General features: G+C 38.0%; 6 protein-coding genes across 15 annotated transcripts; 4 read left to right on the plus strand and 2 right to left on the minus strand.

The window, feature by feature from the left end:
- Positions 1–89: 89 nt before the first annotated feature.
- On the minus strand, positions 90–7,606 carry LOC17878838 (ATP-dependent DNA helicase SRS2-like protein At4g25120). Of its 2 annotated transcripts, none has more exons than XM_006282964.2 (29): positions 7,187–7,606; positions 6,263–6,941; positions 6,125–6,166; positions 5,840–6,003; positions 5,315–5,525; positions 5,147–5,203; positions 4,960–5,065; positions 4,735–4,868; positions 4,591–4,665; positions 4,345–4,470; positions 4,127–4,258; positions 3,948–4,031; positions 3,672–3,785; positions 3,446–3,546; positions 3,020–3,086; positions 2,894–2,944; positions 2,462–2,539; positions 2,160–2,366; positions 2,035–2,073; positions 1,844–1,915; positions 1,649–1,735; positions 1,516–1,572; positions 1,237–1,442; positions 1,051–1,144; positions 900–950; positions 702–764; positions 539–598; positions 392–454; positions 90–316 (listed from the first exon to the last, which is right to left on the minus strand). In XM_006282964.2, the coding sequence occupies exons 1-29, from the start codon at positions 7,333–7,335 to the stop codon at positions 227–229; spliced, it is 3,459 nt and encodes a 1,152-aa protein (XP_006283026.1). In that variant the 5' UTR covers positions 7,336–7,606; the 3' UTR covers positions 90–226. The 2 variants fall into 2 exon arrangements, with proteins under 2 accessions (XP_006283026.1, XP_023635685.1); XM_023779917.1 differs by having other exon boundaries at positions 1,522–1,572; positions 7,187–7,601.
- A 465-nt stretch (positions 7,607–8,071) lies between these two features.
- LOC17879629 (metacaspase-2) lies at positions 8,072–10,586 on the plus strand. 2 transcript variants are annotated; one of them, XM_006283707.2, is made up of 5 exons: positions 8,072–8,748; positions 8,836–9,166; positions 9,437–9,557; positions 9,773–10,033; positions 10,279–10,586. In XM_006283707.2, exons 1-5 carry the CDS (start codon positions 8,223–8,225, stop codon positions 10,336–10,338), a joined length of 1,299 nt encoding a protein of 432 aa, XP_006283769.1. In that variant the 5' UTR covers positions 8,072–8,222; the 3' UTR covers positions 10,339–10,586. The 2 variants fall into 2 exon arrangements, with proteins under 2 accessions (XP_006283769.1, XP_023635687.1); XM_023779919.1 differs by having other exon boundaries at positions 8,839–9,166.
- Positions 10,587–11,117: 531 nt separating this feature from the next.
- On the plus strand, positions 11,118–13,046 carry LOC17877566 (superoxide dismutase [Fe] 1, chloroplastic). 2 transcript variants are annotated; one of them, XM_006282630.2, is made up of 8 exons: positions 11,118–11,167; positions 11,398–11,472; positions 11,787–11,975; positions 12,051–12,222; positions 12,296–12,363; positions 12,472–12,498; positions 12,611–12,634; positions 12,739–13,046. In XM_006282630.2, exons 2-8 carry the CDS (start codon positions 11,413–11,415, stop codon positions 12,844–12,846), a joined length of 648 nt encoding a protein of 215 aa, XP_006282692.2. In that variant the 5' UTR covers positions 11,118–11,167; positions 11,398–11,412; the 3' UTR covers positions 12,847–13,046. The 2 variants fall into 2 exon arrangements, with proteins under 2 accessions (XP_006282692.2, XP_023635688.1); XM_023779920.1 differs by lacking the exon at positions 11,118–11,167 and adding an exon at positions 11,244–11,293.
- Positions 13,047–13,883: 837 nt separating this feature from the next.
- On the plus strand, positions 13,884–18,245 carry LOC17878805 (putative respiratory burst oxidase homolog protein G). Of its 2 annotated transcripts, none has more exons than XM_023779918.1 (11): positions 13,884–14,226; positions 14,306–14,462; positions 14,550–14,598; positions 14,787–14,923; positions 15,045–15,423; positions 15,648–16,040; positions 16,121–16,332; positions 16,409–16,511; positions 16,608–16,663; positions 17,051–17,568; positions 17,944–18,245. In XM_023779918.1, the coding sequence occupies exons 1-11, from the start codon at positions 13,929–13,931 to the stop codon at positions 18,051–18,053; spliced, it is 2,412 nt and encodes an 803-aa protein (XP_023635686.1). In that variant the 5' UTR covers positions 13,884–13,928; the 3' UTR covers positions 18,054–18,245. The 2 variants fall into 2 exon arrangements, with proteins under 2 accessions (XP_023635686.1, XP_006283129.1); XM_006283067.2 differs by having other exon boundaries at positions 14,787–14,900; positions 14,992–15,423.
- Positions 18,246–18,758: 513 nt separating this feature from the next.
- Positions 18,759–23,910, plus strand: LOC17877725 (putative respiratory burst oxidase homolog protein G). Of its 3 annotated transcripts, none has more exons than XM_023778275.1 (11): positions 18,759–19,212; positions 19,286–19,442; positions 19,545–19,593; positions 19,836–19,987; positions 20,095–20,476; positions 20,719–21,111; positions 21,184–21,395; positions 21,490–21,592; positions 21,685–21,737; positions 22,476–22,993; positions 23,375–23,910. In XM_023778275.1, the coding sequence occupies exons 1-11, from the start codon at positions 18,759–18,761 to the stop codon at positions 23,482–23,484; spliced, it is 2,583 nt and encodes an 860-aa protein (XP_023634043.1). In that variant the 3' UTR covers positions 23,485–23,910. The 3 variants fall into 3 exon arrangements, with proteins under 3 accessions (XP_023634043.1, XP_023634042.1, XP_006285093.1); XM_023778274.1 differs by having other exon boundaries at positions 19,836–19,949; positions 20,045–20,476; positions 21,643–21,737; XM_006285031.2 differs by having other exon boundaries at positions 19,836–19,949; positions 20,045–20,476.
- Positions 23,710–25,585, minus strand: LOC17877551 (magnesium protoporphyrin IX methyltransferase, chloroplastic). Of its 4 annotated transcripts, none has more exons than XR_002832840.1 (4): positions 24,954–25,585; positions 24,271–24,672; positions 24,079–24,151; positions 23,710–23,980 (listed from the first exon to the last, which is right to left on the minus strand). XR_002832840.1 is itself a non-coding variant. In XM_006282398.2 (3 exons), the coding sequence occupies exons 1-2, from the start codon at positions 25,506–25,508 to the stop codon at positions 24,289–24,291; spliced, it is 939 nt and encodes a 312-aa protein (XP_006282460.1). In that variant the 5' UTR covers positions 25,509–25,585; the 3' UTR covers positions 23,710–23,980; positions 24,271–24,288. The 4 variants fall into 4 exon arrangements, 2 of the variants coding, with proteins under 2 accessions (XP_006282460.1, XP_006282461.1); XR_002832839.1 differs by having other exon boundaries at positions 24,074–24,151; XM_006282398.2 differs by lacking the exon at positions 24,079–24,151.
- Between the last annotated feature and the right edge of the window lie 220 nt (positions 25,586–25,805).

Raw genomic sequence — 25,805 nt, forward strand, 5'->3', positions numbered from 1 at the left:
TTGATGGGAATTTGAGAAGTTAACAGTTTAACAGTTTCGAGTTTTCTTTTGATTTTGAGTTTTGAGCAATTGAGAAGCTAACGCTTAAGGGTAGACATGAATGCACATGGATTTTCATTCTACAAAATACGTTTACAATGTACCATTCTCTTTTCTTCTATATTCAAGATTAGGATTTCGAGATCCTTTGTTAAATACATATGAACGTATGAGACTATATAGAATCTCAGAGTGATTTGTACTGTTCAATCAAGCGTGACGCATGGAGACGTGATGTTGGGGTCACTGTGCATCCTAGACTATGCAGAAACGCGATCTGCCATTTGAAAAAAAAACATAAACACAAATGTATCATCTTCTAAATCTTGGTTGACCAATATGTGAGTTTTACCTGTTTACTCGTTGCTTCTGAAGTGCCCATTGAGTTTTCTATTCTCAGTTTTTGGAAATGCTCCTGAAACAGAAGTTTTTTTCCCCAAGTTTATGGAGTGACTTAACTTATAACTTCAAGCTCTCTGAAAACAAAAGTATTTGTTACCTGTTTCTCGCGCACTATATGAGCCCGTGTGTCTGCAGGAAGTTGTTCCCATCTAAGTACCTGAAATTCCGAAATTACACAGGAATATGAGCACCACAATCTCAGATTTCATTTTTATCAAATCATTACTGTGTGATAGTGTTTTTCAGATAATAATGTTTACATGTTCTGCATATTGGAAGGCTTCCTCAGAAGACAATGATGATTTGAGTGTTCGTAAGACATCCTAACAAAATAGTGTAGCATCAAGTTAGTCACCAAGGCATATTCCAACACTCTGTATGGCTTAGTAGGCTTTAAACATTAAGCTTCATAATAATCTCTATAGATTGGACCACATTTAATTAGAGAGGTATACAACCTTGTGTTTGTTCTTCTTGATGGCCAAACGTTCACCAATCACAAACCTCACCTGCATGGACGAAAACATTGACATGAAAGGTGAGCTAAGAAATTTGACTGGCGCTTAAATTAGTTGATTGAGAACTGTTGGCAAATTATGAGATACTCACCTTGTCTATCAGCCTCTTCGGTTCCTGGAATGCTTGCTTCTTAGCCCAGTTGTGAAATAAGTGAGAGACAACTGATCTAACCTCCACATCAAACCTGTTGAGGATAAAAGTTCTACAGCGTTTGAATGATGAGCAACACCAACGGGTGCCAAATTAGAATTGTTCTGTTGGTTTTAAACATGTAACCTCTTAAGAAAGCTGTTCCCATTGAGTGCATATGCTGCTATTGACTCCTCGGAGGCATCACCTTCTGGAATGTTCATCACATCATTGTCTGTTAGTTTACTTTCCTCATGCTTTATTTCTTCTGTTCCAGAACTGGAGACGCTCTGCTCAGTCTTGTTTGGAAGATTTTGTTGAACCCTTTTACAGTCATTTACGCTAAAGTCTCCCTGCGAAACATTGTTGAGAGTTCTTGTTAAAGCTAACACATTATCATGCATAACGTTACAAACAGAATGAGACCTGAACCTGAAGAAGATGGTCCGGAATTTCTTTAAGAAATCGTGAGGGTTGGAGCACCTAGATGCAACATCATTAGTCAGAGTCAGAGACAAAGTTTGAGAGGAGAAATTCATAAACCATATGTAGTACTAACCTGCCAGTTTGAATCCACTGTTACATACAAAAAAAATAGTTTCTTGCGAGCACGAGTCATAGCAACATACAGAAGGCGACGTTCCTCCTACAATTTAAACAAACAATGTGTCGCTAAATATATATTTGTAGAGTCCCCATAGGTGGGAAGTGGATATAGAGTTAATGAATACTTCATGAGAAGGAAGAGCTATACCTCAAGTGATGTTCCACTCTCTGATGAATTGCCGTTAGACTCATGTAAGAGGGGAATCTCGTTTTCATTAGCCTGTTTAGCAAAATGATTCAGACTGGACCCAGGACCTTTTCCGTTCCATTGATTTTATAAAAAAATATTCCATAGCTGCCAACAACTCGGTAAAGAAAGCCAAAGAGGGTGATATATACCTTGACTATGAAAACTATGTCCCATTCCAAACCTTTAGACTGCATAAAGACATACAAGAGATATTAGCCCATATTTCCATTACTACCTGTAGCAGCTAATTCTAACACAGATGGATAACAAACACCTGATGAATGGTGGTCAATGTGACAGAGTTTTCATTGTCATGTTTTCTTGAACGAAAATTTTCAGTTTCGCGCTCGGAGATATAGTTGATAAATGAATTGAGTTGGTTGCAGCCTTTGTTTTCTTTGACTGCATCCACTTCCCCTCCAGTTGTAGTGCAATGAGTGGATAGAAACTCAGATACATCATCCATTAAGTACTGGAGTACCTGCAAAACAGGAAATCATTCCCCAAATGTTTTTAAACCATACATACGGGAGAAAGGAGATTATCCAAAGTTTTTGAAAAGCAAACTCTACATACAGATCTAAGATCGTTGTCTTCATTAAGCAGTTTTCCTCCATCATTATCCACAACGGCTCGTTGTTCAAGAAGGTATTTCTACACGTTGAAACAACATGAGAAGGTAAGCGTGATCACAAAAAGAAATGGGTATGATATTGCACAAAGTGTTTGGAAGGAAAGACAGTAAATTTTTAAAGCAAAGTCACGTGTTCAGAAACTTTTTTTTCAATGAAACTATAACTTAAGCCTACAATCACGATATCTACAAAACTTTCAAGAATGAGACTGGATTGTCAAGTATAAGGTCCATCTTCTTTTGTATATATGTCTTGCTAGCAAACAGAAACTTTGTAAAATTGCCTGCATGTTTTTCTATATATGACTCTGGAGATGACAGTGTAGGTTAATGGCTATAAGCATGTCATCACTTAAGACAGAAAAACCAATTACCTGCGGGATCATATTTGCCACACATGTTATTACAGCTGAAAGTGATTGTTCCTGAAAATAGGTAAGACGTAAGGGATTTGTAGTACTAAGTTGAAATAAGCATGATCACTTTAGCTAACATCTTACCCTATCAACCAGCTTTGCTACCATGTCAAGAGTTTGCAAAACTTTGCGTCCCTGAGTAAGCTGGCTCCTGTGGTTAATTCAAACAAAACTAAGAAGCTTAGCAGGAAACTGAAAAAAATAAAAAGACTGGGGGATAAAAATGTGCAGCATTCTTAGAATCTTTAGATGCACATAAATATAAATATATATATATATATATATATATATATATATATACATATACACACAACGTCACTTAGATACGGATGGCAAAACAACCTATATGTACCACTCTAGTATGCATCATGAAAATAAAGCAGACACCTATGAGAAACTTGTATTTTATCTCCTGGTTAGTAAACCTAGAAACAACAATATTCTCAACTCAGAATTAAAACTAAAGCAATATCATGTAGTGATTTCTTAATTAATTTCATCAAGCAATACCTTTTGAAGGTACCAGAAATCTTGGCACTGAAGATATCATTTGCCGCTGAAATAAAGCTGCATTTCCTACTAGTCGAGATTTTTTCAATATATTCTATAACCTGCAGATAGTGGTAATAAATTGCATCCAAAAAGCTTATGTCCTGATAGCTAAAGCTAAGAAAGAAGAAGTAAATCGTAGATAATCATGCAAATGAAATCAAACGAGAGCAAATGAAGTACAAACCCTTTTCTTTTCCTCTTTCTCAAAAGGAAGTAATGCCTTGAACACACGCCTATAAGAAGCATCATCACATTCGAAAAATGTTGTTTTCAGCATGGCCAAAATAATTTGGACAACCTAGCGTGGAAAAAGTTTATAGTTTTTATGTCTATTAGATGGAGCTTATTGTCTGAAACAAATAAAGCTAAGACAAGCATGAGAGAATCGTCAATGTCAAGAATCAATATACATGGAGATCATGCAACAGTTAACAAATGAGATACTAATGAGACGATCTACCTTTTTCCTGTAGAAAGCAACACCATGAACGTTAAATGGTATTTTTCTTTGGCGGAATGCATTTTGGAAGACTTTACCTGACACCTGAAGATCAGTACATGTGTGGTTTACCAACAAGTAATATGATAGAGTATAAAACATTCTGACAACATGTCATCAGGGAAAAGAAAAGGACTGACCTGCCTCCTATAAAGAATGGCAATATCTCCATGGGAACAACAAGGTGTGGAGCCATCATTAGTGATTTCAATAATTTTGTCAATGACATATGCACACTGTGCTTCCTCATTATGGCATTCCTTGACAATAATCTATACTGGATAAAACACAAAAAAGTTAAGCATGTTACTGTAGCGATTAAGTTATGCAATTTCTTATAGAGAAGAGTTCAACTTGCCTTAGATCCCTGGGAGTTTTCAGACGAAATGCTTTTTGATTGGCACCGCTTTGTATTGTTTTTTATGATAGAAGAAGCGGCTTCCACAATATAGCGGGAGGAGCGATAGTTTTTTATAAGCCTGACCTGAATTAGAAGCAGTAAGAAAAATGTTATGCATTCACAATTCAATGGCGAGGCCTTTGATTCCTTAAGCTAATAAATTATATGTGGTCTAATATTTGAGTTAGCTACGAAAAGTCAAACCTCTTTGTAGTTTGGGAAATCTCGGCGAAATGAATCAAATCCTGAACTGTCGGCCCCGTTAAAACCGAAGATGGACTGCAATAAAAGATACATCATACTTCCTTCGAATATTCAAGTGAAAATAAGTCAGTTTAAACAACGCACCTGATCATCATCACCAACAATAGTTATATGATTATGAGACCCTAGCATCCGTAGAAGCTTGTACTGCATTGTGCTAGTGTCCTGGAATTCATCAACTATGATGGCTTTCCAGGTATCTTGGCATTCCTTGAATACTTTAATCCAATGCAGCAAATACATGTGAACACAAAGAAATCTTGAGCGTCATAAATCTCATAACTATAAAATTTATCTAAGTGGCTTTACCTTCAGGGAAGTCAGAGAGGAGTGTGACCGAACAACTGATCAAATCATGATAGTCCAGAGCATCACAAGCTTTTAGGATATTGTTGTAGTTTCCAAGAATTTTTGCCTGTATCGGCACCAGTACAGAATCAAATCAAATGAACTAATTCATAATAGAGATGCGTGAAACAACGTTTAGCTGACTTACTCCTATCTCATTGCCCATCTTACGGCACTCCTCTGGAGTTTTACCAGAAGCTTTTCCCTAAAATGCGAAAAGTTAAAAGCAACTAGATTAGATGTGAAAACAGGATATACGCACTATCAATAGACCATATTGTAAACATATTATATAAATTTTTCATTTTTTGACAACCTGAGTCACAAATTTCTGCCACTTTTTCGATAGATCCTTGGCGTATTCAGGACATACTGCTCCTGCACCATTTAAACCTTCTCCAGACTCGCATGCACCGGAACCCTTGCTTCCATTCTTCTTTTCTTCCTCATACAAACGCACTGCTTCTATTATCGCTCTTCTTTGTTGCCCACGCCCATACACTGAGAATTCAGATGTACGTTCTAATCTGTGACAGTAGGAATGGTATAAGATACATAAATCCCATGAATCTATAACATTAAAGATATCAACAAGTGATATGCAACCAACAACTTGAAACGAACACATGTCAAATAAAATTAGTGAAATCAGGATACATGAATAGAATTTATAAACTAATCTTGACTTCAGACCATTTCTGGCACTGTAACTTCAACTCAACAACATAGAAAGTTACATTCTCCAGTAATGAGGAAAAATCATTTCATATATCTCCTACCTACATTTAGACTTGAGATTAAACTACCAAAATACCAAGAAAATCACAATTCATATTCTCACTTTTCTGCATGCATCCGACAAAGCTGCAAGGAAAATGAGTGGAATGTACTGATTGTTATGTCTTTAGCTGCTTTCTTTCCAGCAGATTTTCCTATGCGTTCTCTCATCTCAGATGTTGCTGCTGTAGTGAAAGTCATTGCAAGGATATTTGATGGATGTAGACCCTATCAAGTTAGAAAGAACACAAATCTTAAAATGTAACGATAACTTCAAATCTGATTTCATATACAAGATCTCAAGGACGGAAGATGTTTAGAATCATTCAGTGACGATAATTGATAGTACCTCACTGAGCAACACCAAGACGCGGCCAACCATGGTGGACGTCTAACATGGGAAAAAGAATAATCAGCACTGACTGTATAACATGAAAACACAAAAGATTCTTGGCTCATAGGAAAAAGAAGTCTATTAGAAACCAACCTTTCCACTTCCGGGACCAGCAATAACCATCAAAGGAGTTGAGATATTACTACATGCTGCATCACGCTGTCTATCATTTAACGACCGCATATATTTTGAACACTCATCAGGCATGGAATTGATCAGTGCAGGATCAGCAGCAGCGGTAGTCTCTTCATAGAGCTTCAAGTTAACATTAGAGTCTGACACAAACTTTTCAACATCCCTAGAATCTAAGCTGGCCTTCAGGTCACTGCTCTTATTATCATTATACGGAGTCTGAATTACACTGGTACTTGGAGTTTGACATGCTGTTTTTCCCGCTGACTGTTCGCAGATAAAGTCAATCTCTTCCAAAATGGAATCATCGATGTCATCATCGAGAAGTGAAGAAGAAGAGCAACCATAGCTTAATGTAACTCTTTCTGGCTGTTTCAAGGGAGTAACAAATGGGTCTGATGAAATTCCAACGTCCCCAGAAATCTCGGTCTGAAATGCATTAACAACCTCCTCATCCAGATGAAGCCTAAAAGTAGGGGTGCTCGTGCCACAAGGGGGAGAACAACCATCATCAGATGACTCGATCCCTGGTTTAAGGCGTTTGAATGGTGTGATATTGGATGATAACTCCATAAGAGGAGTTCGATTGAAGCTACCATGGTGAGAAACGGATTCAGCACCCATTGATGATTCCTTCACTCTGTAACACCACCATGTAGACAAAAATTATCACATTATTTCAGGAAATCCAACGAAACGAAATTATCTATGCAACTCGAATTTTAGGGAGAGCTAAATACAAACAAACTTAAAAGCGGAAGAGCAAGGGGTCGCTTCACTATACGATGATGACATCAGAAATTTATGGGAAATTGCTCAAACAGAAGCTAAAGAGTAAACAAAGAATTCGAATAAGAATTGAAAAGAAGAAAGCAATTGGACGACCTTTGAGGGAAAGGATTGGAGAAATTAGATGCATTCTCAAGTGGCCTTTTCCGGTGAAGAAGCGGCTTAGCGGATCTGAAGCTTTGAGAAATGCGACCAAGGGAGTACTCTTGATTCCACATCCCTCTGTTGGGCGGGAGATTCTCCATCTTTCTTCCCCCTTTGATCTTCGTTCCAGAAAGTGTGGGAAAATTTCGAAATGATTTGGTATCAGAGACAGACTGAAACAAACCTAAGGGACGGGCAGACAACGAATCACCTTTTCCGGCGATCTCGTTTGGGCCTTGAGAGCCCAAGTAAGGCCTTTGCTTTTATATGATAGATTTTTTAAAACTTTTCCGATGAAATTCAATACTGCAAGCAATAAACCATGCCGCTTGTGAAACTTCCATATCATCACTGAAAAAACAACACTGCTGTAGAATCATAGGAACATTTAGCGGAATGTTCAGAATCTCTAAAGGTGTTGATGAGTGCATGCATGTCTTGTCGAGTATATCCATCCGACATGACAATGTCGACGGGTCAATAAGAACAGCTTCATATATGACTATTGACTAGTATGGTTGCTAAAATTAATTAACTCGAATAATCCAGAAAACTCATTATTAATAAAAGTCAACCACATTCTAATTAGTTAGTTCCTTCGCACTATCAGATCCATGCTTCTATAATGTATAAGAGAAAGAAAAAAAAAACATGAGAAATTAGAAGAGAAGGAACTATGAAAATTCTCAACATGATAGTTTAATTTTACACATACAAGTTGAGACGACTTCATTATTGATCCACACACAAAAAGTCTTCACGATCAAATACATAAAAGTCGTAGCTTACTCAGCATTTTGCGTCTTAATTACCTTCTTGGCAACTTCTTCTTCTAAAGTTCCAATGCAAATACTTGTATTAACAAAATCCCTTGATCATTGATGATCTCCTCTCATCGTAAAAACGAAAAGCTTTAATCTGTAAATATAGGGTGGAAACTAGAAGTCCCGAGAAAATAAAAGGAGTTTTTGGGATATCAAAGAACAGGATGTTGTTGCTGGTGGACTGCTCCAGCTGTCGTACGCCACTTCACCTCCCACCCGGAGCCACCCGTATCTGCTGCGCCATTTGCCACGCCTTCACTCTCATTGCTCCCGAACCCCGTCTCATATCTCACGCGCCTTCCTTTAACCACGCCCCGGCTAGCCCTCTTTCTTTTCCCCACTCATCCCCTATACCTCCCGCTCCATCCTCTTACATTTACCCGCCCCCAGCACCCTCCCCCTTTAGCCACGCGCCTCCTTCGCCCTTCTCATTTAGCCACGCGCCGCCTTCGCCCTCCTCATTCAACCAAGCATCGTCTCCTTTCACTCACGCGCCACCGTCTCCGTACAATCACGCGCCTTCGGGTCCGCCGCCGCCGGTACACGGGCAGAAGCGAGCGGTGATCGTGGGGGTTTCTTATAAGAATACAAAGGACGAACTAAAAGGATGTATCAATGACGCAAAATGCATGAAGTTCATGTTGATGAAGCGTTTCCAATTCCCCGAATCTTGCATTCTTATGCTCAACGGTATTAATTACATTCTATAATGCCTACACCTTTCACATTCATATTTTTCATGATGTTATAGTTAGAAGTTTGTCACAAATGTTGTAGAAGAAGAATCGGACCCATTGAGATGGCCAACGAAGAACAACATAACAATGGCGATGCATTGGCTAGTTCTAAGCTGCAAACCGGGAGATTCCCTCGTCTTCCATTTCTCTGGTCACGGCAACAACCAGACGGACTACAACGACGACGAGATCGACGGCTTTGACGAGACTCTTCTCCCGATGGACCACAGGACTTCAGGTGTCATCGTGGATGACGAGATCAATGCTACGATCGTACGGCCTCTCCCTTATGGAGTCAAGCTCCATGCCATCATTGACGCTTGTCATAGTGGTACCGTCTTGGACCTGCCCTATCTTTGTAGAATGGATAGGTACGTTATTTATAATTCTTGTTATGTGCAGACCTCTACTGATTAATGTGTTGGTTACATATGAATAAAACATTAGAGATTGTTGTTATATTTGAAAGCAAAACATGTTATTATAGCACATGTAGAAGTAAATGTTAAAAAAAAAGTTGAATGGAGAGTATGTAGATATTGTATTGGTTATATAAACCCTATAAACCAATGCAATTGGCACAAACAAGAAACTATTTATGTATATACTCATTACCTTTTTTCTTGATCCTTCGTCTTTAGGCTCGGAAACTACGAATGGGAGGATCATCGGCCTCCATCAGGAATGTGGAAAGGTACGAGTGGCGGTGAAGTCTTCTCCTTCACAGGCTGCGATGATGACCAGACCTCTGCTGACACTCCGGTACATTTCCCCCTGTTAGCAATATATATAACCTCTGTAGCTAGATTTCAAAACAACTTTTGAAAGTATTTGCAAACAATTACATAAAAACGTAAAATCATCCATATTTTATCTTTTCATCGTGATGTTGTAGTAGCTACTCTATATAAACGTATAAACATACCTTCATGTTAAAAGCTCTCACAAAGAAATGTGTGTGCATGCACTTCATGCAGCAATTGTCAGGGAATGCGTGGACAGGGGCAATGACGTATGCATTCATTCAGGCCATAGAACGTGGCCATGGGACGACATATGGGTGCTTACTGAATGCGATGAGATCAACGGTTCACGAGATTTTTGACAAAAACAAAGGTAGAGAGCTTGTGGAAGTGGAAGGCGGTGATTTTCTCACTACTCTTCTTGGTTTGCTCATCTTAGGCGCTACTCCTCCTGATGAAGAAGACGAAGTAAACCAAGCCCCCCAAAAAACTCAGGTAATCCAATCATCTACTAGTTAATTACTTTGATAAAAAAAATTAATTATCATGAAGGTTAGAACCTCATAGATATTACTAATATATAGCGCTCTCTCCAACTTATTAGAACTTAGAACTTAGAATTATCTTCATAACAAAATCAATAACTATTTTAAAAGTAGTGAATGATTTTGATAGCGAGATTATGTTAATTGATTTGCATTAACGATTAGATATGTTGGCATCTTGGATTGCTACCGCAGGAACCACAGTTGAGCGGTAACGAGGCATTTGATGTGTATGGGAAGACCTTCTCTTTATAACAAACAATATATCAACATAAAAAAGAAGAGTATGAAATTTCAGAAAATCAGCAAAATTCTTTATTGAGCTCTGAGTGAAGATATATGGTCCTTTTCAAGAAGTGAAAATAATAGTTGTGAGACTTCATCTTTCAAAAGTACTATCAAGTTAAATACTAATATTGCCATATCAGCATTATGGTGTACACATCCTAATTTTAATGAAATCAGACAAACAAAAACACGAATGCAGTGTCAATTTCTCATAATTATATTCATTTGTATATCTCTCAATCCGTAGATTTTTAACCCAAAAAAAAAATGACATCATAATATTTCTCTACTATGTTCATCTAGATGTTTCTCCATTATAGTTTCAGACTATTCTACGAGACTACGACATTCTAGAAAATGGATAAAATGGGCGTAATTTTGAAATTCAGTAAAATACGAATGTTTCAATGTAACATAGTTCAACCCAAAAATTTGTACTTTCTTTCCAACTCAATAATCTTGTATTAGCTTAGCTGCTTAGATGAAGTTTTACATTATATAATTGCATTTACTAAAATAATTTGTAAATTATTATAAGCAAAAACTGATGTCCATAGTTTTTCAATTCAATTATGACGACACAATGTCACAATGAGACAATTGGAGCCAGAAAAAAAAAATGTACTGCAAAAAGATAATGATAGTACAAATGATACGTCGTACTGCCACATGTACTGCCACATGTACTGCCACATGTACGACGCAGCTCAATTACCAAAAAAGCAAAGCCATAAAAACTCATAACACACAGATTCCACTGGCGTGTGCTCTCCTCACTTGTCCTTTGAAACTAGAGGTACTCTCAATCTATCTCTCATCTACTTTTTAGTTCATGTTCGAGTTTTTTTTTCTAATCTCTTTACTCTTCTAGAAAAACACTTCATTAAAATTTGTTTGGTCTTCCGACAACACACAAACGCATGTATGTATACAACTATACATGTTGATAGTGTTTTGTAATAATATTGATTTTTTTTTTTTTTTGGAGCATCTAGATAATGATGTTATGTTGTCTGTAATGTGCAGCTTCAGTCTCGAAGTATGGCTGCTTCAACTGCTGTTACCGCAAACTACGTCCTCAAGCCACCTCCATATGCTCTGGTATGATTCTATTGACATGCATATTCCTTCCAACTGATAGAAATTGTCGGGAAATGTTTGGTTGGATTAGAATTTTGCTTCGTACTTACTAGATGATATAAGTTGTTATGCCCAAAGTAGCCTTCAAAATACCTTTCTATCCTCCTCAGAGGCGTTACATATGATTTTTCAGCTATTAGTAACGTACGGAAGATGGGCCAGATGGGAAATTTGTACCACTATATATTTTCGGTTGCATTCATTTTTAAGATGTATTGATTTAAATATATTGAGTGAGAGCAATTTTGATTTAATGTGGTATAATAATTGGAAAGGATGCTTTGGAGCCGCACATGAGCAAACAAACTCTGGAGTTTCACTGGGGAAAGCATCACAGGGCTTACGTGGAAAACCTCAAGAAACAGGTTCTTGAAACCGAGCTTGAAGGCAAACCCTTAGACCACATTATCCACAAAACCTACAACAATGGCGATCTCCTCCCTGCTTTCAACAACGCTGCTCAGGTCATAACAACCCCATTTTTTGGTTTGAACTTTTAAAATGTGTGTGTGTTTATAGCTGATTGGTTGTGTTTACAGGCGTGGAACCACGAGTTCTTCTGGGAATCGATGAAACCCGGTGGTGGAGGAAAACCATCAGGAGAGCTTCTTGCTCTGCTTGAAAGAGATTTCACTTCTTATGAGAAGTTCTATGAAGAATTCAATGCCGCTGCAGCCACTCAGTTTGGAGCTGGCTGGGCCTGGCTTGCTTGTAAGTGTTTCAAATTTAAGAGACTTTCATAGATACGTTACCTTCTTACATACTCTTATCTCTCTGCTTTCAGATGCAAATGACAAACTCAAAGTAGTGAAAACTCCAAATGCTGTGAATCCGCTTGTGCTTGGCTCTTTTGTAAGTTTTTTTTTGTGAAGGAACTTGAATAGACAATTTACTTGATTAGAGATCATCGTAGAATAAATGCAAATCCTTAAACTTAATTTTGGTTGTGGTTTCTTGCAGCCCTTGCTTACCATTGATGTCTGGGAGGTAAGTAAACACTTTTGTGTCGTCCCATAGCAAATCCAGTGTTTGTCCTAAAACCAATTTTTCTGACAAGTTTATTGATTTTTTTTTTTATTCATTTGGGTACATCAAACAGCATGCTTACTATCTCGACTTCCAGGTAACACTTATTCATAAACATGACAAATTAAAAACGGTTTTCTTCATCAGTTTATTTGTTTTGTTGATTGTTGTAATATTTTCTTTTTGTATATATACGAGCAGAACCGGAGACCAGATTACATAAAGACATTCATGAACAATCTTGTGTCTTGGGAAGCTGTCAGTGCCAGACTTGAGGCCGCAAAGGCTGCTTCTTCTTCTTCCGCTTAAGCAGAGTTCTGAACAATATGACTTCAGTATTCACATTACTGGAAGTTTCTAAATAAAGTATTGGTCATTGTAATAAGGACACAGCTTGTTGTATCATACAACTTGTATGTGTCCCAGAGTCCTCCATGTAGATTTTGCACCTTATGGATAATGCTCTTTTGTGGTTTTTATTTGGGTGTGTGTTAAGTTTTTCACTTCCATTTGTTCTTTGAAAAACCACGGCTCCACAGGTACCGATAAAATTTTAAGAACTTATTGAAAATATTAAAGTATATAATATCTTTGTTCAAAAAAAAAAAAAAAAAAGTATATAATATCAAGTGAAAATTGTAAAGTTTTATTCAACGTTAAAATTTTGAGGAGATTTTTGGTCGCAAATTGTTGAATTAGTTTAATGTTCGGGTGAGTCAGGGTTGTCGGTCAAGCTATCTTCTATGGGTTGTAACTTGTAAGTAAGAAATCAAATTTTGTAAGATTTGAAATTTTGGTGAGGCATTACCTTATCAATTAGATATTACTGTATACTAGTAAATAGAGGAAATATAGATACTGAAAATGTGTTTACAAAAAAAAAAAAAAAAAGATATTGAAAATGTTTTATTCCTTAGTAAAGTGAAAGGCATAGACAGTAATTTCTTTAGACCTCAAAGGTTTATTTTTATCAAATGTAATTAACTATTAGTAGTTGCGGAGTTGACAAACCTGGCAAAAAAGAAAAATATAAGCTCAAGTAGGTCGACTTGTCTCATATTAATTTGTTTGAATTAGTATTAGCCTACGTTTTTACATGTTGGAAGATTGTTTAGTGCGTTATCCAATTTGACCTGTCAGTTATTACATTTTAGAATGACCATCCGAAAATTTCGGGTCGTCTTATAGAGTGTGATTAAGAGATAGAGGAAGATAATAACGTAGCATTGACTTGAGATGCAATTAATAAAATTATTCAGAATAGTCATTATTTTTCCTTGCTCACGTTTTGTTTCCCCGTTAAAAAGGCCGGGTATGAATCCATGCATCTGGGCAGTGAGCTCAGAAGTAACGGGACTGTCTCTCCCACACAGAAGCGGAGAAGAGCAGCGATGGAAAACGTTCCAAGTGCGGCGGATGAGGGATCGAGCGTGGAGGAAGATACGGCGCAGAAACGAAGCGGTCTAGTGAAGCGTCTGGCCTCAGTTTCTAACCAGCTCAAGCGCTTGACGAGTAAGCCACGTGGATTGGACCGGTCAAAGTCAACGGCCGGTCAGGCCTTGAAAGGGCTAAAGTTTATCTGTAAGACTGACTGTGGTGCTGGCTGGACCGCCTTGGAGAAGCGGTTTGATAAGATCACGGCCACTACTGGTGGACTGCTGCACAAGTCAAAATTTGGTGAATGCATAGGTAAAAGAATCTTAGAAACCAAAAAATAACTTTGGAAATGAAATGGAGATAAACAGGAATGTTGATTGACATATTGTAGGGATGAACTCAAAGGACTTTGCCTTGGAGTTGTTCGACTCATTAGCTAGAAGAAGGCATATGTCAGGGGATGTGATTGGTAAGAAGAAACTTAAAGACTTCTGGGAACAAATAAGTGATCAACGCTTTGATTCCAGGCTTATGACATTCTTTGACATGTAAATTTCTTAAAAATCCTATACACATTTTTGTTCGTACTTTTCATTTCTTCGGTACTGAATGAGAATTTTGAGATATTAATACAGGATGGATAAAGACTGCAACGGTAGACTAACAAGAGACGAAGTTAGAGAGGTAAAAAATGTTTTGACTAATCAACACTCAACAGGATCTTGATTTTTTCATATGTTAATTTTATCTAAAAATTTCACATTCTTCTTTTATTTTATAGAAAATCTAACCACATAATAATTTCTTTTAAAAACTGAGAAATGGCTGGGGAATTTGTTGAACTTTGCTCTGTATTTTTGTGTTTTTGGCAGATCATCAGTCTTAGTTCGTCTTGCAACAATCTGTCAACCATCCAGAAAAAGGCTGATGAATATGCAGCAATGATAATGGAAGTGCTTGACCCTGATCATATTGGATACATCATGGTAAACTTTCATGATGATCATATGAAAAACTATATATATGTTCTTGTTCAATAGTGCTTTTGTGTGTAACTTTGTGGTGCATTTAAAACAGATGGACAGTCTTAAGAGCTTACTCCTGGAAGCAGAAACACAATCTATAAGCACTAATAGGGAAGAAAGAAAGAAGATGAGCGACATCATAAGTGAGAAGCTTAGGCCTACGCTTGACCCTAATCTGTTGAGAAGATGGTACCGTCGACTGAGATTCTTCGTGTTGGATAGTTGGCAAAGAATTTGGGTTATAGCGCTATGGCTCACCATTATGGCCATCCTATTCGTGTACAAGTATATCCAATACAAGAATAGAGAAGTATATGAAGTGTTGGGGAATTGTGTGTGCTTGGCCAAAGGTGCAGCAGAGACGCTGAAGCTAAACATGGCCTTGATTTTGTTACCTGTATGCAGAAATACCATCACATGGCTTAGACATAAAACTAGGTTGGGTGTTTTTATCCCTCTTGATGACAACCTCAACTTTCATAAGGTAAAACCACAACCTTTATTTTCCTTTTAAAAAAAAAAAAATCTAGCCATGGTATATATTGCAGTAATATTAAGAAAACTATGGTAATGCATGGAAAGGAACAGAGTCTTATGAGCTAGCTTATTTGGGAAAAATAATGTTTTCAGCACTTGCCTAGTTATAATTGCAATAATATCTCCCATCTTGACATGATTTATATAGTAACTTGACGGGTAAACCTACAGGTTATAGCGGTGGGAATTACGGTAGGAGTAGGCATACACTCTGTGGCGCACTTGGCTTGCGATTTTCCGCGGCTGATTGCGGCAACTCCCGAAAGATACATGCCTCTAGGAAAATTCTTCGGGGAAGAGCAACCGAAGAATTACTTGCATTTTGTGAAGTCAACAGGAGGAATAACAGGACTCGTAATGGTTCTCTTGATGGCTATAGCTTTTACACTGGCTCTCCCTTGGTTTAGACGGGGAAAGCTAGAGAAAAAACTTCCAAGGCCACTAAAGAAACTCGCGAGCTTTAACGCCTTCTGGTACACTCACCATTTGTTCATTATAGTCTACATTCTCCTTGTCCTTCACGGATACTACTTAAATCTCAGTAAGGAATGGTATAAGAAAACGGTGAGTATTTCCATGTTTAACACTTCTAATCGTAATCTCAGCGTTGAAAAATGTAACTAACTCGAGACATTGTTTCGTAGACGTGGATGTATTTGGCTGTACCATTAGCTCTGTATACAGGCGAGAGATTGATACGAGCATTCAGGTCCAGCATCGAGACGGTAGAAGTTGTAAAGGCTGCCGTGTATCCTGGAAACGTATTGACTTTGCACATGTCAAGGCCTACAAACTTCAAATACCAGAGTGGTCAATACATGTTTATAAATTGTCCAGCAGTCTCATCGTTTGAGTGGTAGGCAAAACATTCTTAAGAGTCAAGATATCTAAAATTAATTCAATAGTTGATTATATATACATTATCTCTGTAGGCATCCATTTTCGATAACCTCTGCACCGCAAGAAGACTATCTTAGCGTTCATATAAAATCATTAGGAGATTGGACAAAAGCTATCAAAGGAGTTTTCTCCGAGGTCTTTTTTACTTATAAATCTCTAAACAAATGGATACTTTATAAGCCTTGACGTCGGTGAAAAATAGCTTGACAAGCATGATATGTTATGTCTCAGGTGTCAAAGCTAACTCCGGTCGGAGACATGTTGCATGGTGAAAATATTAATCCCAAGTAAGTATATATTCTAAATTATTTATACCAAAACCTAAATACAAGTGAATATTTGATTGTTCCAAACGTAACATGTAATTGTTTAACTCCACTTTCCACTTAGAAAAATAATTTCAAGTTAGTGTCGATTAAATTAAATAATCATGTTCCCACTAGTACTGGTTCTTTTGATTTGTTTGTGTGTTTGTTGGCGACGTCCAGGATTCCAACACGATCAGCCATCTTGGCTTTTCTTAAATAAATCACCACTATTAATTAAGAAAGCTTTCTTAAGTTAGTTGTGACATGATTATCTTTGAATTTGGTTTTATATACTTTATTAAGCTCTTTACTTAAGAAAAGCCAATTTTGTTAATCTTGAAATGGCAATGACCCGTTCTTCCACAGTTTCCCTAGAGTCATGATTGATGGTCCGTATGGCGCACCAGCACAAGACTACAAGAAGTACGAGGTAGTTCTGCTGGTCGGACTTGGGATTGGGGCGACTCCGATGATCAGCATTATCAAGGACATTATCAACAATATGGAGGCCAAGGAACATGCCCAACTCAACCAACCGGGGAAGAATTCGCAACATGGTAAGATCATAGAAACTTTCAGGACGCGAAAGGCTTACTTCTACTGGGTAACAAGGGAGCAGGGCTCATATGATTGGTTCAAGAACATTATGAACGAGATTGCCGAACGAGACAAAAGTAAAATCATTGAACTACACAATTATTGCACCAGCGTCTACGAAGAAGGAGACGTTCGTTCAGCCCTCATACATATGCTTCAGTCCCTAAACCATGCGAAGAGTGGTTTAGACATTGTCTCTGGGACAAGGGTCATGTCCCACTTCGCCAAACCTAATTGGGAAAACGTCTACAAACAGATAGCTATGGATCATCCTGGCTCTAATGTTGGTAAGCCCTTTCTATCCCTCTCATCAAATCAACTAGTAAGCGTATGATTGTTTTTTTGGGGTTGGTTCTAAGGTGAGACTGTGAGATTACTGCTAGATAAAGTACCAACCTCTTACGTCAACTTACATGATATGCTGATTTCACATCGAACTATTGCAGTCAAGTCATGCAAAAATATTATAACATATTAACATTAGCTTGAGTTTCACATGTTCAAAAGCATTGGTGTAGTTATAGTAACAAAGGTCAAGTATTGATTTGGTATTGTATTAGGTGCAATTGATGACTTTGGTTAGTCCAGTGCTATTTTTATTATTATAGAAAGAATGAAGATAATGATAGATAAGAAATTTTCTTATACATAAAAATGTGCAGGAGTGTTTTATTGTGGAGCACCGGCATTGACAAAAGAATTAAGACATCTAGCTTTGGAATTCACACACAAGACGAGAACAAAATTTTCCTTCCATAAAGAGAACTTTTAAAGAAAATGAAAGTTATACCCACGATGCTGATAAAGCGCATGCATGATCATGGCCAACACATTGTAACAATTGTGGAGTATGTTTGTGTTTTCAAAATTGAACTTGCCGTGTTATATTTTTTTTTTGTTATCAAAAAAATTCTAGAATAAAATGCGATCTCATGATATTATTCGAGTGTATCCAACAATCAAGTTTAGCATAAGTTATATTTTGTATATAAGTTTATGTATGCAATGCTCATATGTATATTTATTGCTTTTAGGATTATAAAAAAGGACAATCATGTTGTAAAAGTTTAATTGGTTATCGTTGATGAGTTTTGGTATTCGGACTTTAAAATTAATCAACCAATGAAAAGTTAACGAAAAAGGATGAATACAAACTGGTAGGCCCAAGTATTAGTGTGCGTTTGTTGATCGTGTGACGAATTATATCGCCGTTTATAATATTATAAAAAATGACTAGGCGAATATTTTTGGGTCGTCTCATTCTCATCAATCATCTTACATTAACATAGTTACATCCCAAAGAGTTTTAGAGATAGACAAGATTCCTTTTTACTTGTTTATAATTAAGGAGTATACACTAAACAATTTGCTTCTAAATCGTCCCTCCTTTTGCTTCGAGAGCATTGACGTGAGATACAAGAAACCAATTATTCCGTTTAATCATTTTTTTTTTTCTGCTCTCGTTTGGTTTCACGTAATGCAGAGAGTGAGCTTTGAAGTACCGGACTATCATCACTCAGACACGGAGGCGGAGAAGAGCAGCGAAGACATAGTTCCCGTGAGCGGATCATTGCCGTTGACCAACGAAAACCCGGCGATGGAAAACCTTGGAAACAAGGCGGCGGATGACGAATCGAGCGTGAAGGAAGATGATACAGAGCTGACGGCGCATAAACGGAGCGGTCGGGTGAAGCGGCTAGCTTCAGACGTTTCTAACAAGCTCAAGCGCTTGAAACCATCTGTCTTTGGAGAGAGTAAGCCAACTGGATTGGACCGTTCAAAGTCAACGGCTGGTCGGGCCTTGAAAGGGCTCAAGTTCATCAGTAAGACCGACGGTGACGCTGGCTGGAGTGCCGTGGAGAAGCGGTTTCTTAAGATCACGGCCACTACTGGTGGATTGCTACTTCGGTCAAAATTTGGTGAATGCATAGGTAAAAACATTGTAAAATAATTACAATTAACTTTGGAAATGATTTTGATCTAAATAGTATTGACATATTGCAGGGATGAACTCAAAGGATTTTGCTTTGGTATTGTTCGACGCATTAGCTAGAAGAAAGGGTGTGACAGGGGATGTGATTGATATGGACCACTTAAAGGAATTTTGGGAACAAATAAGTGATCAAGACTTTGATTCCAGGCTTATGACATTTTTTGACATGTGATTTTTTAATTAACTATCGCTCAATTTTTTGTTTTTTTTTTTTCATTAAAGTTATGGTGACGAGTGTAAAGTTTGAACCAAAGGGTTTGTGAAATGCAGGATGGATAAAGACGCCAATGGTAGATTGACCGAAGACGAAGTTAGAGAGGTAAAAGATTTTAGACTAATTATGAGGTCTTGATTGTTTCATACCATTGTTTTGTGTAACTTTCAAACACAAACAAAAATATGCTAAAGCTTGTAAGTTCATTTAGAAAAACCAAATACATTATTTACTTGAAACCAAACCACATAGAAAAAACAAACTCCAACATCTTAGATATTTTTCTTAATTATAATAGGTGGAGATTTAATTTGTTGAACTCTGTTCTGTCTATTTGTGTTTGGCAGATCATCAATCTTAGTTCGTCTGCCAACCATCTGTCATCCATCCAGAAAAAGGCTGATGAATATGCAGCAATGATAATGGAAGAGCTTGACCCTGACCATATGGGGTACATCATGGTAAACTTTCATGATGATGATCCTTTAACACAATCTTTGTCTTTCCAATATTGCTTCTATATATGTAACCTTAATTTGTGGTGATTTTAAAACAGGTGGATAGTCTTAAGAGATTGCTTCTGCAAGCGGAAACACAATCTCTAAGCACAAATAGTGAAGACAGAAAGGAGCTGAGCGACATGTTAAGTGAGAGTCTCAAGCCTACGCGTGACCCTAACCCGTTGAGGAGATGGTACCGTCAACTGAGATATTTCATACTGGATAACTGGCAAAGAATTTGGGTGATAGGGCTATGGCTCACCGTTATGGCCAGCCTCTTCGCGTACAAGTATATTCAATACAAGAATAAAGCAGTGTATGAAGTGTTGGGGCATTGTGTGTGCTTGGCCAAAGGTGCAGCAGAGACGCTGAAGCTAAACATGGCATTGATTTTGTTACCTGTATGCAGAAATACTATCACATGGCTTAGAAATAAGACTAGGTTGGGTGTTTTTGTCCCTTTTGATGACAACCTCAATTTTCATAAGGTAAAAAACCACACATTTTTCTTCATATTTTTAACATTTATGGTAGTGTTGTGGTTAAGTAATGGCCATATCGCTCTGAGGATGTGACCACTCGCCTATTGCACTTTTATGGTGGCCAATAAGGACGTTTTAAATGCAAACAAAAAATTAGTTTATACATGCTTCGAAATCATGTTAACCTAGTTATTATATATAAAAGAACACTTTTATCATCTATAGTAACTTGACGCATAAACCAACAGGTTATAGCCGTTGGAATTACGGTAGGAGTAGGGATACACTCTGTGGCGCACTTGGCTTGCGATTTTCCGCGGCTAATCTCTGCAACCCCAGAAGAATACACGCCTCTAAGAAAATATTTCGGGGAGGAGCAACCAAAGAGATACTTGCATTTTGTGAAGTCAACAGAAGGAATAACAGGACTTGTAATGGTTTTCTTGATGGCTATAGCTTTTACACTGGCACTGCCTTGGTTTAGACGGGGGAAGCTAGAAAAAAAGCTTCCAGGGCCACTAAAGAAACTCGCGAGCTTCAATGCCTTCTGGTACACTCACCATTTGTTTGTTATAGTCTACATTCTCCTTGTGGTTCACGGATACTACTTGTATCTAAGTAAGGAATGGTACAAGAAAACGGTGAGTATACTTCAGTGTCCAACATTCTTAAATCCTTGGAAAACGTAACTAACTGGGGGGTTTTGTTTCTAGACGTGGATGTACTTGGCAGTACCAGTAGCTCTCTATGCATGCGAGAGATTGATACGAGCATTCAGGTCCAGCATCAGGACAGTAAAAGTTCTTAAGGTAGCAACTTATCCTGGAAAAGTATTGACTTTGCAAATGTCAAGGCCTAAGAACTTCAAATACAAGAGTGGTCAATACATGTTCGTAAATTGTCCAGCAGTCTCACCGTTTGAGTGGTACGCAAAGAACATTACTCTTAAGACGCATCAAAACTAAACCCGTTTCAATATATATCATCTGGATTATATGTGTTACACATCTCTGCTGCAGGCATCCATTTTCAATAACTTCTACACCACAAGAGGACTTTCTTAGCGTTCATATAAAATCACTAGGAGACTGGACAGAGGCTATCCAAGGAGTCTTCTCCGAGGTCCTATTCACTTTTTAATATCTCTCTAACTTATATATATATTTTATCAGTCTTGGAGTCCGGGTAAGATAGTTTTTGTGTGGATGTCTCAGGTATCTAAGCCATCTCCGGCGGGAGGCACATTGCATGGTGCAGATAGTCCCCGGTAATTAAGTATATTCTTCTATGTTTTTTTTTTTTTTTTTTTTCATACAATCATATATTCCATTAGAAAATAAGTGAAGATAAACATATAATTTTTTTAATATATAGTCAAATAAATATCAAAACGAAACCATCAAATGACAACACCCAATTAAACTGTTAATCAAAGAGAAGTTTGTAAATTGTAATGTATCTAAGAATTTGGCAGTTACGATGAATCGTGCATCATGATTGAATACTATGATGTTGGTATACGTGTTAATTTCATCTACCTATAGTTAGGAAAACAACTTGCAATTTAGAAAAAAAAAAAAAAAAAACAGAACACATCTCTCGAATTCATTAATATAAATAAATACCCTACCGATCGAATATTTTATCGTTGATTGTATAGACGACTAGGAAACCTAGGACCTTCGTTAATTTATGTTTTATTGGAGTCCGAAGATTCAGCCAGTCTGGCTTTTCTTCTTAAAAGATATATACGTGAAAGGTCGACGTTATAACGAACACTACTACTATATTTTATGGAATTGATTAAGATACCACATTCTGTAAATAATATTATATGTATTGGCATCTAAATATCTAAAGAATATATATATTACTTGGTAGTGGGGCATATGAAAATACATACAGATAAAAACTTCATATGCATGATGTAGTACCATGGTTTGTTGTTGGAAATGAAAATCTGACGTTGTAGAATTTAAAATGGCAACGACCCCTTCTTCCACAGTTTCCCCAGAATCATGCTTGATGGTCCGTACGGCGCACCAGCTCAAGACTACAAGAAGTACGAGGTAGTTTTGCTGATTGGCCTCGGCATTGGAGCCACTCCCATGATCAGCATTATCAAGGAAATTATCAGCAATACGGAGACCAAAGAACAGCTCAGCCAAATGGAGAAGGGATCGAAACAGGAGCCACAAGGTAAGAAAGAAACTTTCAAAACGAGAAGGGCTTACTTCTACTGGGTAACAAAGGAGCAGGGCACTTTTGATTGGTTCAAGAACATCATGAACGAGATAGCAGAACGGGACAAAAGCAAAGTCATAGACCTACACAATCATTGCACTAGTGTTTACGAAGAAGGAGACGTTCGTTCTGCGCTGATACGTATGATTCAGTCTCTAAATTATGCCAAGAATGGTTTAGACATTGTTGCTGGGACAAGGGTCATGTCCCATTTCGCAAGACCTAACTGGAAAAACGTCTACAAACAAATAGCTATGGATCACCCTGGCGCTAATGTTGGTAAGTTCTCCTTCTCCCATCTCCAAATCAACCAGTAAGCGTATATATGGTTATTGTGTTTTGGTTTGGTTTTCAAAAGGTAAGATTACATCAAAACTACAAACCCTTATTCATTGTGATGCTTTGTTATAGGCATGCTTGCATCAACTTTCATGATAAACTGATCTTCATGCCGCACTAATGCAGTCAGATCATGCAAAAAGATTAGCTTAGCTTTATAATTTTTTACACGTTCCAAAGCATTGGTGCATGCAGGTTATAGTAATTACACATAGGGTAGATTTATATTGCTTTGGTATTTTAAAGGAAATTATCATATTGTAATCTAATTAATGACTATAAAGATATGATATAAACTGAGAATGCATACATAATGTGCAGGAGTGTTCTATTGTGGAGCACCGGTATTGACAAAGGAACTAAGGCATCTAGCTTTGGAATTCACACACAAGACAAGTACTAGATTCTCCTTCCACAAAGAGAACTTCTAAAGACAATATTGTAGCTTCTACCCACAATGCTGATCAAATAGAGTTTGATGGCCAACAAATTAATGAAATTTTGTGGTCAGTGTGTCGAGTTTCTGTTTTGAGAATTGAATTTTGGTGTTGTTTTTTGTTTCCTGAATAAAAAGTGGGTTGTAATGATTATATGGAATGTATGTTTTAAGCACTTACACTTTTTTTAGCTGCATTATCTAACTTTTCATCAAAAAGAGAGTACAACTAACTTTTCATCGCCGGATGCTGTCGTTACATATTACATTACAATAAACATGTGGCCAAATTCAATATTTTGGGGTCTGCAAGTTTGTACAGACCGTCCTAGTAAGTGTAGGAAGAGCTAATGAGAATCTCTTGGGCGAGTTCAAAGGAGTATGCATGTCTTCCACGAAAATCCTTCTCGGAATATGCTATACAGAGATCTATGGCAAAATTCCCAAAAGGATAGCTAACCATCCTCACAAGTATTTTTAAACTTGAAATTCTGCATCCAAAAGAAGATATGAAGGAGCAAAAGTTGAAATTCACATCAAGAGGAAGGATCCACAGAGCTAGGAGAAGAGAGTAAAAAACAGACTTTACTTGCCATTCTCCCTGATCAGTGATCACTATATCAATTCTTGAAAGCAACGTAACCTATTCTTGATCCCAAGATCTAGTAGAAGTATGCATGCATTCGGCTCTCGATTCATTAACAATGATGCCATATACTGTTCCTTAGTGTCATTAGAACAAGTTAAAGAATGATAAATGAATAGTTTTCCAACAACTGACCTATTTGTTTACATGGGTCTACATTGGAACAGCTTCAATAAGCCTAGAGAAGTAGAACTGAGTGGTCGTAAGTCCTCTCTTGCTGATTTTCCAGCCGACTTTACGCAATGCTCTCTCCACATCCGCCTCAGAGTGTAGATAAGCTCTTGTGGCCTTTGATGGCCCTGGGAAAAGCTCTCCAATTCTCTTCAAGATATCATAGTAAAACGTCTTTGGAGCAAAACTCAGAATCACTCTCTTCTCTGCTAAAGAAGCAAGGTGCGCTATCATTCCGTCTGCTTTGTTCTGCGGGTAATGTATCAGCACGTCAAGGCATACCACTGTGTCGTACTTCCCATTTAAGCTCTCTAAATCATTCACTTCAAATCTTGGTAAATTCCCTGGCGGTAGTTGTGACTTTGCCTGTGCATATTCAAAACAACGCCCAAATGATTCAGAAATCGAGAAGGCAGTTCCTTAACATTTCTATGTCAAAACATCTTTATCATCGAGCATCTAAATTCTGCATTTTGTTATGAAAATTTATATCTAGCTTGCCAAGAGATGAACCTATACTAGCACCAGGCAGAGGAACTTAGCTCGGGTTTGAAATTAGGTATCATGTATAAAAGTGAAGTGTTACGAAACCAGAAGTTGCATTTTGAAATTCGACCAACAACCAAAATTGAATCGAGAGAGGTCACCTTCATCTCAGCTTCGGCAACCATAGCAGCAGAGATATCGGAAGCAGAGACGATTGCTCCTTCCTTAGCAAGAGGAATCGAGAGCAAACCAGTTCCACAACCGGCATCACATACAGTGACGCCGGCCAATGATCTATCTTCTTTGAGCATAAGCATAGTGTTCTCCACCGTCTTAGCATGGCCGAGTCGGATATCCTTCTGAACACGATTCACTTCATCAGTATCACCGTAGATCTTCCTCCACCTCTCGAAACCAGTGCTGTTGAAATACTCCCTCACCACCTCCTTGTCGCCTCCTCCAACTTCCTCCGCCTGCAATTTCCGCCTCCTCTCCGGATCCGTCAAGGAAACCATCGCCGCGAGTGCTGCTACGGAGCCGCCTCCGAGTACGGCGATCGTTGTGCTGTCGACTCCGGCTAGGTCGGTGACGGATGCCGCGACGACGGTGGCGACTCTGCTCCGGGGAGTTGCATTGAACCTAGTGGAGTTGGGGAACTTGGGAAGAAATTGAGAGACAGAGGAAGACGATGACAACAAGGAAGGAGCAAACGGCATTATCGAAGTTAAAGGGAAAGCCAAAACAAAATGAGACCTTTACTCTGTGTTTGGCGCCGTTGCAGTGATGAAGAAAAGTGTTAACGTTATCCTGGATAAGATAGGGAAGGAGACGATCCACATTTCGATTTCCATGGGCCCCACTATAATGCAGGCTCGTTTCTTTACTTTTTTATTTAACGTCTCTGACCTTTTATTTCAAGAACTTTCGTGATTTGCCCCTAAACTTACGAAATCTCGTATTTCACCCTATTTGTTTTTAATCTCGACTGCTCTGTTACTGGATGTAACTTTTGT

The sequence above is a fragment of the Capsella rubella genome, unplaced genomic scaffold (genome assembly GCF_000375325.1).
Source record: "Capsella rubella cultivar Monte Gargano unplaced genomic scaffold, Caprub1_0 scaffold_7, whole genome shotgun sequence".
Lineage (NCBI taxonomy): Eukaryota > Viridiplantae > Streptophyta > Magnoliopsida > Brassicales > Brassicaceae > Capsella > Capsella rubella.